Below are 13,042 nucleotides of genomic sequence, written 5' to 3' on the forward strand. Positions count from 1 at the left end.
TAACTTATAAGGCTTCGAATTTGATACCAAGGAAATCAAATAGTGCTATAAATCTTAATTCTTTAATTTATATAATTCTTGCATTGAGATCTATTTAATTCCTTAATTCCATATGCATATCTATACAATATAAGACTATTCAACATTAGTCATAGCCTCGCAAAAATAAAAACTTAAAAAATGAAATAGAAAATATTTTTATTAAACTATGTAGGTAAATGATTGAGATTTCTGTAAACAAAACCAGTCAATTGCCTCTGTATATACACATATATAAAAGAAAAATTTAGTAATTAAAATGTCAAATGAATAAGGATGGATAGACGTAATCTTACTTCTTGATTCTCTAGACTACACATAAACAATATCTTTTCTAAGCACGAAAATGATCACAATTGTAGGCAGGTTTAAATTATAGCCATATGTTTATACTATTACACGTCGGAGCTAGGAGACGATCAGATGAAGACTAGGCTTATCTTTCAAAGGGAGATTTATCTTCCATTTCTCAAACCATCGCTAGAAAACTTTATATGCGACGATATTATCAACATGTTAGAATCATTCATCTAATGGCAGATTGAGAAATGTAGAGACATCACTGATGTGTAACTAGGGCTGCCACCTTACATTATTCAAATAATTTTCACTTATATTATTTTTTCCATACAATGAACATAATATTTTGATAATTTAGTAAATATTGTCACAATTTTGGATATTATAGTTAAAATTAAGTAATATTAAAATATAACGATTACATTTGTAATTTCTATACACAGTACAAACTCCTCAATTTCACTACGAAAAAATTTTGTTGACAATGGAGTAAGAGATATATATATGAATTCAAATATGTTACACATGTAATAATGTGGATCTTCACCCATTGATCAAATAAATCTTAACTCTCGAATGAATGCATACGCACTCAAGCCTTGTCTAATTTCAACAGGCGGCAGCTCTAGTTAAGAGCACGACAGGAACACCGTTAATAGTTGCGTTTAAATGCAACTCTTTCACACCAATCTTTACGGATAAAGAGTGGTATGTAAAGGTAGAGAAAGAGAACGTGCGCACGCGCGTTGCCCGCCCGCTCGTGCATTCTTCAATCGTTTGTGCTTTCGCATTTTTATATTTAATTATCACCGTGAAACGGCAGAAATCGGATCGTACTGACAAAGACATAATTACATAGTTTTTTTTTTTTTTTATACTACTATGGTGGCAAACAAGCATACGGCCCATCTGATGGTAAATGGTTACCGTAGCCTATGGACGCCTGAAGCACCAGGGGTGTCACGTGCGCGTTGCCGTAGTTACTGATAATTTATACATTTTTGGAAAATAAAATCTGTGGAATATCAAAATTATTTTTTTATAATAAAAGTGTACAGTGTGTATGTTAAAACAATCACTCACGATTGCGCCGCTGGTGTTTCGCGTTAATTGGCACGCGTTCCTGATGGCACGTGAAACAACGTGTCATGTAAAAGCAGCTAATGGTAGTGTGAAAGCTTGCCCGGTCTTCTTGGCGGCGCTGTCTCGTACTCGTAATAGTTGGACTGCGGCCGCGTACCGCCCTCTTTACAGGAGCGCTGAGAGTGGTAACCACCCGACCCTACGCCTGTACGACGACTGTGTACAACAAACAAGTATGTTTAATACAAAGGTTAGTTGAAAAAGGTCATGATGCCCGTGGTGTTGTTCTTTTATGAAGGCGACTGTTGTCGCCTACCATAAGGTGGGCCGTCAACTTATTTGATATCACAGTAACATAAATCAAAACAAAATCAAGCAGGAAGCTATTTTAACTAGCCTAAAACCTAGTCATAAAACTGAACAACATTCTCAAAGAATAAAAGTAATAAGTCAAATAAAAGAAATACTTTTTAAAACAAACTGTGCGGTCGCCATCGAGGCAGTACGGAAATACATAATTTATTTAAAGATATTCCGCCCTGTCTCCTGTTGAGAGTGGTTCAATATAATGAGTATACCTACCTGTATTTATTTAGATATACTCTGACTCATCATATAATCATATAATCTGACTCTGAAAAATTTTAGCAGAGATAACTACAAAAACATGTTAGAAATATATAGAAACACAAGAAGTACATATGAGGGCGCAATTACAGCAATACAACCTCCAAATATCGTGATGTCGCAACAACAGTGTACAAAAGTAATCATGAATTAATACTTTTAAATCCATCCATCCTCAAACAAAACTCCCTCTTATATCAATTACCACAGATGAGAAAATATTACATAATGAGTGCTATTAGGTACTAATGCGAACTGCTAATGTTAATGGGTTAATAATTTTATAATGTTTGCATTTTGACTGTATTTTATAAAACTACTCAAAAACATTGAAATGACCTAGGTAGTGTAACTACAAATATATAAACTATAACTACTTAAAAAATATAGCTACTTTTTGTGAAATAAAATATGTAGGGCTACTTCATCACAATAACATCTCTAAATAAACAATACAATCATCGAAATAACTGAGCATAATTACAAAGCACATGCATCTTACCGACATTATGTGACGGTCATGGACAAGCAGGAAAAACAAAACCTTATTATCTTTAATCATGGATTACGTTTAATTGCACGTTATGACTTTATGGTCTCAATTAGGAATTATGTGTAGGATTTCATTTAATACTGATTAATTTATCTATAAAGGCCTGTTGTTAAAGGGGACAGCTGTTAATAGCCTAAATACCAACGAATAATTCAATTTTTATGTCACTGATATAAATAATATTGTTGCCAATGTTATACACACTATCTATACCTACTCTAACGTAACTATTCTAGTAAGTATTTGCTCAGTGTACCAAGCAATCACAATTATTCCAAAAGCATTTACTATGTATATGTTCCTCTAACCCACCTTGTCGTATATTATAGGAGAATTTGGTCTGAATTAAGAAGATTCACTATTTTATTCTTATTTTTAGTAAAATTGATTAGCAAAATGACACAATTTAGAAAAACGAATCCTAATCGTCGCATCCTATCTTAAAACTGATTTAGACAACACGAAAAAAAAATAGAAGAATATAAAAAGAATTTGTGCATACCATTATTTAATTATGAATTCTCTGAACATGTTAAATTATAGTATTTCTATACTAAATATCAAGGATAAAACAATTGATGTAAATCCTTGATGTGTAAAAGCCACGTTTCAATCCAGAGCAATATTTGAATGAGTGATATTATGAGACTATATATTATATTATCATTTCATACTATGGCAAGGAATATCGTAACTGAACACAACATATGTAGCAGACAGTCGTAGTCGGCCTAAAAAGGTAGTGATGTCTGATACTCGCGGCAACAATGTAAACGCTCTGACCTCGCGTCTAATGAGGTACTTAGACGTTATATCGGTAGCATCTATCTTATTTTTATTAAAAACATTTCTCATTTACCTAACGTGAAAATTTTCCTTGTAATGTAGGTATTAGCTATTAATATGTATTTTCCGACTGTAATTAACTTTTTTACAAAATGAGTACCTACATTCAATTATTTGTCTGTCTCTGAAGAATTAATTACTTAAGAAAAATAACAAGTAAGTCAATTGTAATGGAGAACATTAAAAAAAGATTTTTATATTATAAAATATTCACCTCTCTTCGACAGCTTTCTCCCTTTGCGCACGCACCTGCCGCCGCATTTGGCCGATCTGTACTTCGCTCAATTTCTCACGTCGTGCGCTACAGTCAAGAACAGACAATTTATATTAATTAACTTTTGAAAAACTTGCTCGTATCCTGGTATAAGGAATTCTAAAAACATAAGACTACAAAATCTCAGATGCAGTTTGATTTTATTAAAATGTATCGTTTATTGATAAACTTGTCATTACATACACGTACTAACAACGTAATTCGTATTAAAAAATTCTTATATAGGTAAGTATGGAGTGGCAAAGCTACGATCACAAACTTTCGAAAACGTCAATCACCGTATTTTAACACAAACAGCACCAATTGTAAGTAAAAAAAATAAGAAAAGGTTTATGCAATATTTAGGGGAAATATTAACATTAAACTTCCACTTAGTAGTTGAATTTTGAAATAAAACCTTTTAATTATAATATCTATTATTTCAATAATAACTGTCTAGTCACTTCTACAAATTTATCTATTCTATTTTATACTTAATCATGAATATCTACACTTACTTGAGATTTTGTTGTATTTCATCATAATTGACGTAATGGCCAGTGGGACCCCAAGCGCTGTCCATTGCCTGCAAAATAATATAACGTACAAATCCTTGCAATCTGTTTAAATCATAATTGGAATAAACAAGGGCACCAACCCGTCGTACGAGTAAGATAAAATTGGGACCGTCAGTTAATGGGCCATAACCTGCGTTATGGGCATCGTAACACTACAAATAGAATGTTCCCAATACTGTGAGGTTTGCGGCTATTTTTATGTTCTAATGAAACAATAAATTAGACTCATGATAATTTAATACGAGGTTCTGTGGGAAGGTACGGGTTTTGTGGAATGCAGATTGGAAATCGATAACCGACTAGAAAAATTATCACAAAACTTTGACGAATTTAGACTTAGAAATCCGAAAACCTCAGGTATAAATTTAGTAGTTAAGATTGTAGAATATTCATCATTGTTAAAAGTTTTTAGAATGTATCCAAATAATGCAACTCCGAATTTCATACACGTTATTCTCACCTATTCAGCTAAAACTCTTAACATTAGTGGCAATCCAATAATAGGAAGAAAGTTTAGGCTTAGGAAGATGACAATTTATATGATAATTTTGTACCGCTTTAATATAGTAATTTCTGGTCTACACTACATAACCTTTGTTTGACGACCTCGGTGGTCTAGCGGTCTAGCATACTGCTTTACGACCGATGGTCGCGGGTTCGATTCCTCGCACGGCACAAACATTTGTATTCATGAGTATGATTGTTTGTATCGGTCTGGGTATTTTCTATGTATAATATGTATGTATTTACGAAAAAAAAATATCTATGTATTTGTATCTGTTGTCTAGGACCCAAAACACAAGCTTTTGCTAGCTTAACTTGGGTCTAGATGGCGCTGTGTGAATTGTTCTGAGATTATTATTATTATTCAGTGACAATTAAATATAATTAAATATAATATCAATATTTAGTGACAGAGCTTATAATATATAAGAACTTTGTATTTCAATTTTACTGCTTATATATCATACTCTACTTAAATCTTCAGCTTGCAAAGCAAATCGCATGCGGCTAAAGTAACAACTTTTACTTCAACCGCATGCGATTTGCTTGGCTGTAAGCTAAGAAAGGTTATGTTCCATAAAAGCACACTATTTGCTATTTTTTTAAATAAATTTCGAACTGACCGCCGCGCCGTGCGACGCCAGTCAGAAGCAGCGCGCAGATTTAAAAAAGTAAAATGGCGGGAAAACTAAAGTGTGCATTACAGTTTTATGGTTGAGTTTATTTAAAATCAAGTGTGTTGAAAAACATTGTACGATACACGTGCGTATTAAACACATTCAGCACTATTACGCCGTCGTCTTCTGCTTGTCCTGAAATTATCTGTCGTGTGCTATAACCATCATAACGTACTTATATCGTTATATAATAATAATAATATCTCAGGATAATTCACACAACACCCAAGTTAAACAGAGCTTGGGTCATGGGTACTAGACAACAATACATAATAAACACCCAGACCGATACAAACAATCATACTCATGAATGCAAACGTTTGCGCCGTGCGGGGAATCGAGCCTGCGACCACCGGAAGTAAAGCGGTTAAACCTTTTCGTCATCGGTGTTTCCTTTAGATAGATAGTTAGAAATATAAGTTACACAGAAAGTATTTTAAATATATATAAATATGGCTGGCTGGCTGTTGCATGCGACTTCGTCTGCGTTTCCGTCGTTTTTTGTAAAATAAGTAGCCTACGTCCTTCCTCACGGTTCCGTAGTTTCGATGTGTTTTCCTAACATTTCCCTTCACTGCTCTGCTCCTATTGATCGTAGCGCGATGAAACGTATACTATAACCTGCCCAGAAGTATGAAGAATAATTGTATCAAGTTTCGTTAAAATCCGTCGAGTAGTTTTCGTTTCTATAACGAACATACAGACAGACAGACAGACAAAAATTTTACTGGTTGCATTTTTGGCATGAGTATCGACCACTAATCACCCCCTGATATATATTTCGTGTACAGAATTGACCTCTGTACATATTCTATGTATTATAAGTATAGATGTATAGGTAGCGTGTATAGATATATACGTTGTGTTGGTTGTGCGCGGTGCGTGCGGGCGGGGCGCGGTAGGGCGGCGCGCGGCCGCGGTCGCCGCTCTGCCGCGAGGGCGCCGCCTCCACGCCGCCGGCGACCCTGTCCGTGTCGACGCGCACACATAATATATTATATACACTGATAAAGCTTTCACGACACTCCTCATTCTAATTTGTAATTGTATATTACTTCCAAACATATTTATTATTTACTTATTATCAGGCTTACTGTTATCTGTGGTACTACAGATTTCTTATAGTTAATTTTAATACGTAATTATGATCTATCATCATACATTGTCGATGTCGCCGTTATTCTTTTTTGCAAATCTTTGGAATGATAGTTATCGTATTGCTCATGTTTTTGTTTGAGTATATAATCTTCTTACAGTCGTTTCCATTAATATATATTTATAATAATCTTTCATTTAGTACTCGCTCAGTTAAACTACTGAATATTAATTAAAGTTCTATTTTTCTAAAAGCACTATGTAAACAATACCTGATCATTTAGAAAAAGTGTTTTTGACAATTGACACTAATATAATATTAGATAATTAATTCATACGTTGCGAGTATTTCTAAAGTACGCATATAAATTAATTAATTAAGAATGATTTATACCTGTCGTCCTCTATTCGGTCGATGCGTTCGGCGCGGTGTCGTTCCCGGTCGAGTGCGTCGCGCGACAGCGACTTCTCGGACGCGCGACCCGGCGTCGCTCGCCCGTATATCTCCGGCTCTTGCTTGTGAGGCTTGCCGATTCTAGTACAGTAACATTCAATCATTTTAATTTGATATTTACATAATTTTAATTGGAAATATTTTTTTATCATGAGGTTTGGACTAATACGCAGTGCTACTGATACCTAAAACCTCTATAGATTTGCTCGCACTTTTTTAAAGTTAGCTGCTTAGGCATATTTACAATATGTTTCTTTTAAGATTACGAATGATATGATTGTAATACGCTGATAAAAATCAATTATATAACATAATAATAATGTTAAAAAGTGTTACAATTGATTTTGTATTAAGGTTACAATGTACTATCATTACATTAAATTTTTACCTGAACATAGTGGATAAAGCCTTAAGTAGAGAGGGTTTCTTTGTTGAAAGTGATGACTGTTGTGGTGATCCTCTAACGATTCCATCGGGACCTGTGTTGTCGTCTGTTAGCCAATGTTTTAACGCTGTAAAAAAAACAGAAGAGTTATTTTATTTGAAAATTTTTAAACTCAATTTGAACGATATGTTTTGGATGAAGAGTGAGATATATCTGTAAAATCAGAGTGTATTGGTACGCCATCTGAGTCCTTTGGAATGTCAACGCTTGAATTGTTCGCGTGATGGGTATCATCTACCCACTCTATGGTTATGTAGTTATAGTACTATGTGATGAGGAGTCGCTAATTAACTTATTTGTTCCCTGAAATATACTGCCAATTATAATTTTATTTCATGCCTCATAGGATTACAAGTACAGCTAACGCTTAACGCAGAGTCTTAATGCGGACTGATTTTAAACTAAAGTTAATTCAAAGTTGCGGGGAAATAAATTGTTACTAGCTTGCTATCAGTTACACAAGAAGAATGAGAAAATAAAAATACTTACGTGGGTGTGCTCTTGCATATATAGGTTCATTCCGCGGGTGTCTTTTGTTCTCTTGTATGGCTGTTTGTAGTGATTCCAGACTTGATGACTTTCGCATGCCCAGTGATGGACCAACTTGTAGTGCTAAAATGATCGATTAAAAAGTTATATTACAAATTCATGAACGATCAATTCATTAAGTTAAACTACACTTTATATAGCTTTAAGAATTACTATTTTGTTTTCGATACCAACATTATTATTCGAAATATACCAGTATCTAACTAGGAAAGCCCATAAACAAGGAAAAACAAGGCGCTTTTCTGTTTAGATTGTTGTGCTTTTATTTCTGTAGGGAATCTATTTACGGTGTTATTCATAAAACTTAAGAAGCCTTTATAAGCCCACTATAACAGAGCTATAAAGGCTTTATAAAAATCTCTATTTATAAACGCTCTATAAAGCTCTTATAACTGTTCATTAGCAATCAGTTCTATAAACCCTCTATAAACCTATGATAAACCTCTGATAGTGAAAAACGTTATTCATAAACGCTCTATAGCGGTCCGATAAAGTTAAAACGTCAAATAGCGAGCCTATAAAGTTAACAGAGCCAACTCCCTACTTTAGCGGCATTTTAACCTAAAAATTGTGAAATAATTATTCCGTTAATTAATAAAATGGAAGCAATTACGACTATTTCTACAATTAATTTAATTGATATGTCAAGAAATCGTCAAAAAAAAACATTTAAAAAAAGTCAATCCATTTCTTTTACCAGATAAGTGCTTTAAATATAAATACCGATTCAATAAAAGTACTGCTCGATATATAATTTCCTTGGTGTACGATCAACTAAAACAAGATCCCAGAGGTGGTGCCGTTTCTCCAGAGTTGCAAGTATTAACTGCTTTGAGGTGTTGGGGACGAAGAGAGGTAAGTTTTTTTACAATACATTCATCAATCATATATTTATATATATATATATATATAGGATAATGTAAGTTTTCATACAATTCAAACTCATAATTAATCTTGATATCTTTCATTTCATAGGTTCAGGATGATTGTGCTGATCTTCATGGACTCAGTCAACCCACAGTTAGTAGGATATGTAGTAGGGTGGCAAAGGCAATTGCTCAGCTTGCTTCCACTTTTATAAAAATGCCAGAAACTGTCACAGAGGAACGGTCTTGTATGACAAATTTTGAAAGTCTGGCTGGTTTTCCAGGGGTTACAGGGGCTATAGACTGTACCCATATTAAAATTAAAAAAACAGGTGGTGATGCAGCCCAATATTACATAAATAGAAAAGGATATTATTCTTTGAATGTGCAGGTGATAAAATTATGTATTATGTGTAAAACATATCTATATTGTTTGATTAACTAATTATCATTACATAGTATAAAACAAAGTCACATTAAAACTATACAATGCATGTTGAAGGGGGGTTATAATAGATTCAAGAGGAAGGTTTATATATATATATATGTACTAGTAATGTATAAAGTACTTAATTATTTTGATTTTAGGTTGTCTGTGATGCAAAACTTGTAATAAGAGATGTTGTAGCAAGATGGAGGGGCAGTACTCATGACAGTAGAATATTTACTGAGTCAATTATAAAAGAAAGGTTTAATAATGGTCACTTTAGAGGACGTTTACTCGGTGACTCAGGGTATCCACTTCTGCCCTACCTTTTTACACCAATTTTGCATCCTGTATGTAGAAAGGAAGAAAGGTATAACTCTGCCCATATCAAAACACGGAATAGTGTGGAAAGATGTTTTGGAGTGTGGAAACAGAGATTCCAATGTTTACTACATGGATTAAGTGTATCGCTGGAAAATGGAAAGGCAGTTATAGTGGCTTTAGCTGTGCTCCACAATATCGCTATTAGTAGGAATGACGATATATTAGGTAATTCTTTTAATGAAACACTACTTTATTTTTTCAATATTATTTAATAAACACAATTTTTACAAAAAATTTACTATACAAGTTTCTGTACAAACACTAATTTGTTTACTATGAAATGATTATCAACTTCAGTGCATTCATAATTTGCACTGTTACACAATTATTACAACTAGCGGTTGCCTGTGACTTCATATGAAAATGTATTTTTGTAAAAATCTTCCAGAATTAATTATTTTTGAAGCCTCACAGGTCTGCTATGAATATGTAACTTTCAAACTATTTATCCAGATTATGTGTAAAGGACAAAGTTTTAATGTAGTTTATACATTGTTGTTATTTATATCTTCTGATATATGATGCAGTCACAGTCATCCATTGAATATAGTTATACAGACATGTTTCTAATCCTTGTTGTTTAAGCTGTGTTTTGATAAGTAGCAATACATTATATTTTTCAATAAATTATGGGCCTGTAAAGTAATAATATTATTAATTTCAGAATATGAGAATCTTGAAGAGGTTACCATTCAATCACAACATCAAATTGATGAAGGAATGGGCAATGGTGCTGTAAGAAGACACTCTCGATATATTTTGGATACATTTATACAAAATAATTTTTAATAAAATAAATTATGTTAATTTACTTTGTTTACTATATTTTATATTTAACTTGTTACAAGTTGTCTACATACTTGGATTGTTTTTCTTTCTATAAAATATCAATTTTTGTTGTAGAATTTCATACTCCAAGTCTAAATTTCTTGCTTTCTTTCTTTCATTATCCATTTGTATATTATGTAATTCATTTTTGTTCTTGATCTCTGTATCAGCTATTTTTTGTATATAATTGTTTGTATTTGTGAGCTGTATAATAAAAAAAAAAACAATTATTTAATTATAAAAAATATTTGTATTTTATTGTGTATAAATTTATTTGGGTACCTTTCTTTTTTTATTACATTTCTTTCCTTCATTTGAAATATATTCTTTGGTGCTGCCACTTTGAGACTACAAAAGAAATAACAACATTTATATATATTAAACACCATATTATACCAACCAATTTAATAAATCATATCAAACATCTCTTTATAATCTTTGGTCCCAGTCATTTAGCACACAAAATATATTTAAAAGTTCTATATTACTTACATTTTCAATAATTTCATCAAGATCCAAAATAATTTCTGGCATCTCCGGTGCTTTTTCATTCAGTTTTGGTTCTCTAGGTTTGTCTGGAATCTTTTAATTACAACATGTACATTTATAAAAATAATATATATATGTTATATAATATACATTATGCTGAGTTCATTGATGTCATGATATAATAGATACTACATATTATATATTACTTGTACAGCGCTTACAGGTACATCTATTTCATTTATCTGAAATATGAACACAATGATTAATGAACCTACACTTACTACCTTTACTTTTTATATTATATGTAATGAAAAAATAAAAAATAGGTTACATGATCATCTGGAATTCCTGTTTTAGCGTCAGAGTCATATAGATTGGTGTCCACGTAAAACTCCTGCGGTAACCATGCCAATATGTCTGTACTGTCCACTGGAACAGTCACAGTAGGTGGTCCTCCACCAGTTTTATTCAGAGATCGCCTCTGGTCTGCTAAATTTTTCTTTTTACATATTTTGATGACTCCCCACTGAGATTTTATTTGTTGCAATGTGCGTCTGCTACCTTTGCACATTGCATTAAAACTGAAAAATATATTGAAGTGTAAGTACATGAGCAATAACAATTCACATATAAAATTATACTAAGCATGCAAGTTACTCTAATCTACGGGCTAGCTTCTACAAATAATAAATAACCTATCCATAACTTCCAGCCATCCTTTCTTTTTACAGTTGTTGGTATTCGTATCCGTATTCTTATTTTCTAGTACGGCGACACGTTCGCGGATCAATTCCAACAATAAATTCTATCAAAAATAAGGTATGCATTAAATGAATGTAATAAAAAGTTAAAACAAGTGAAATTCAAAGTCGTACATAAAAAATAATTTACTTGATCCAAAACTGGACAAATTAACAAATATTGATAAGTAAACACAATCTTACCTTGTCGTCTTCCAACCAATTTTCGCTTCGTGCTCTCTTTTGTTTATCCATTTTAAAATTTACTAGACAATGAAATCCGTAATATGTAATCAATCCGTTAATTCTAATTCTAACGTAACTATATTAAACCAATCGTAAATTATAACATGCAATTTTAAATAAAACAATCGTTTTGACAGAACCAGTGTTGCCAACGATGTTTTATTGAATCCACTATATAGCAAAGAAACCTCGAGTTTTACAAAATATTTAAATCAATATTAATGAATTAATAAAACTACTTGAAACCATTATATTAAAAATTTGCATAAAAATACATGCATATTTAAACCAAAAATCATTGTAATATTTAAAAACTATGTAGAAATACTTCTATCTTCCCTTAACTTTATTAAATAGAAATACAATTACAATAAAAAAATACAATTTTATATATATTCAATAGGAAAATGTATAAAAATGTATTAATTTACATAATTTGTTCAATACTGGAGGAGTTAATTCTGCTAGATTTAGTGGTGAAGCAACTAAAATAGCAACACTGATTACGTCACCTGCGTATATGGTAAAACAGTCCAACGTCAAGATTGCAACATAATGATAAAAACAGTCCTATAAACCTCTATTAGTTAGCGAGGCTTTATAATAGGTTTATGAATAACGCACTTCTATAAACCTTCAATAGCGCTAATGAATGTTTTAACTAATGAGCTCTATAAACCTTCAATAAGTTTTTTTATGAATAAGACCGTTAAATTTTTTACAGGGCACATAAATTAACTATACCTATTTTTTTATTGGGTTGTTTGGGCTATTGTCAGGTGACTGTAGCAGCTGTAGCACTGCGACCTACATAGATCTATTGTGCTCGCTCTTTTTCAGAGTCCGCTGCCTAGACCCGTCAGGGACAAGAATTGAAGGATATTCTTAGGAGCGATGGTTTTTATCTCCTCGGGAAAGAGGTAAACTTTCCAAAGGAGATATTTCTTTTATGCATGAGTGGGCTACAACCACATAGGATATGTAGACTGCAAATTTTGTAACTGTACCTAATTAACTCGTTCGTTTTACCGCCCGCATATACTTATCTATACGATCCAT

General features: G+C 32.6%; 2 protein-coding genes across 3 annotated transcripts in view; both read right to left on the minus strand.

Moving 5' to 3' along the window:
- Positions 1 to 1,322: 1,322 nt before the first annotated feature.
- LOC131850845 (partitioning defective 3 homolog) overlaps positions 1,323 to 13,042 on the minus strand; it is a 52,586-nt gene continuing 40,866 nt past the window's right edge. For both annotated transcript variants that reach the window (XM_059201221.1, XM_059201220.1), the window contains exons 14-20: positions 7,944 to 8,066; positions 7,398 to 7,521; positions 6,950 to 7,090; positions 6,320 to 6,425; positions 4,220 to 4,287; positions 3,663 to 3,749; positions 1,323 to 1,638 (exon numbers count right to left, since the gene is read on the minus strand). In XM_059201221.1, the coding sequence (XP_059057204.1) occupies positions 1,500 to 1,638; positions 3,663 to 3,749; positions 4,220 to 4,287; positions 6,320 to 6,425; positions 6,950 to 7,090; positions 7,398 to 7,521; positions 7,944 to 8,066 (788 nt within the window). In that variant the 3' untranslated portion in view covers positions 1,323 to 1,499. The remainder of the gene's footprint in view (positions 1,639 to 3,662; positions 3,750 to 4,219; positions 4,288 to 6,319; positions 6,426 to 6,949; positions 7,091 to 7,397; positions 7,522 to 7,943; positions 8,067 to 13,042) is intronic.
- On the minus strand, positions 9,883 to 12,686 carry LOC131850847 (uncharacterized). Its single transcript, XM_059201222.1, has 8 exons — positions 11,942 to 12,686; positions 11,693 to 11,802; positions 11,329 to 11,578; positions 11,210 to 11,239; positions 11,001 to 11,090; positions 10,791 to 10,856; positions 10,541 to 10,712; positions 9,883 to 10,315 (listed from the first exon to the last, which is right to left on the minus strand). The coding sequence occupies exons 1-8, from the start codon at positions 11,990 to 11,992 to the stop codon at positions 10,308 to 10,310; spliced, it is 777 nt and encodes a 258-aa protein (XP_059057205.1). The 5' UTR covers positions 11,993 to 12,686; the 3' UTR covers positions 9,883 to 10,307.

Source organism: Achroia grisella, unplaced genomic scaffold (assembly GCF_030625045.1).
Source record: "Achroia grisella isolate CSIRO2021 unplaced genomic scaffold, CSIRO_AGI_Agris_v1 utg779, whole genome shotgun sequence".
Lineage (NCBI taxonomy): Eukaryota > Metazoa > Arthropoda > Insecta > Lepidoptera > Pyralidae > Achroia > Achroia grisella.

Bases quoted from the DNA above. Each gene is read 5' to 3' on its own strand.
- LOC131850847 (XM_059201222.1), bottom strand. From the start codon at position 11,992: ATGGATAAACAAAAGAGAGCACGAAGCGAAAATTGGTTGGAAGACGAC. The intron at 11,803-11,941 runs GTAAGATTGTGT...TATTTTTGATAG, and splicing joins ATTGGTTGGAAGACGACAAG to AATTTATTGTTGGAATTGAT. The intron at 11,579-11,692 runs GTTATTTATTAT...TATATTTTTCAG, and splicing joins TGGCTGGAAGTTATGGATAG to TTTTAATGCAATGTGCAAAG.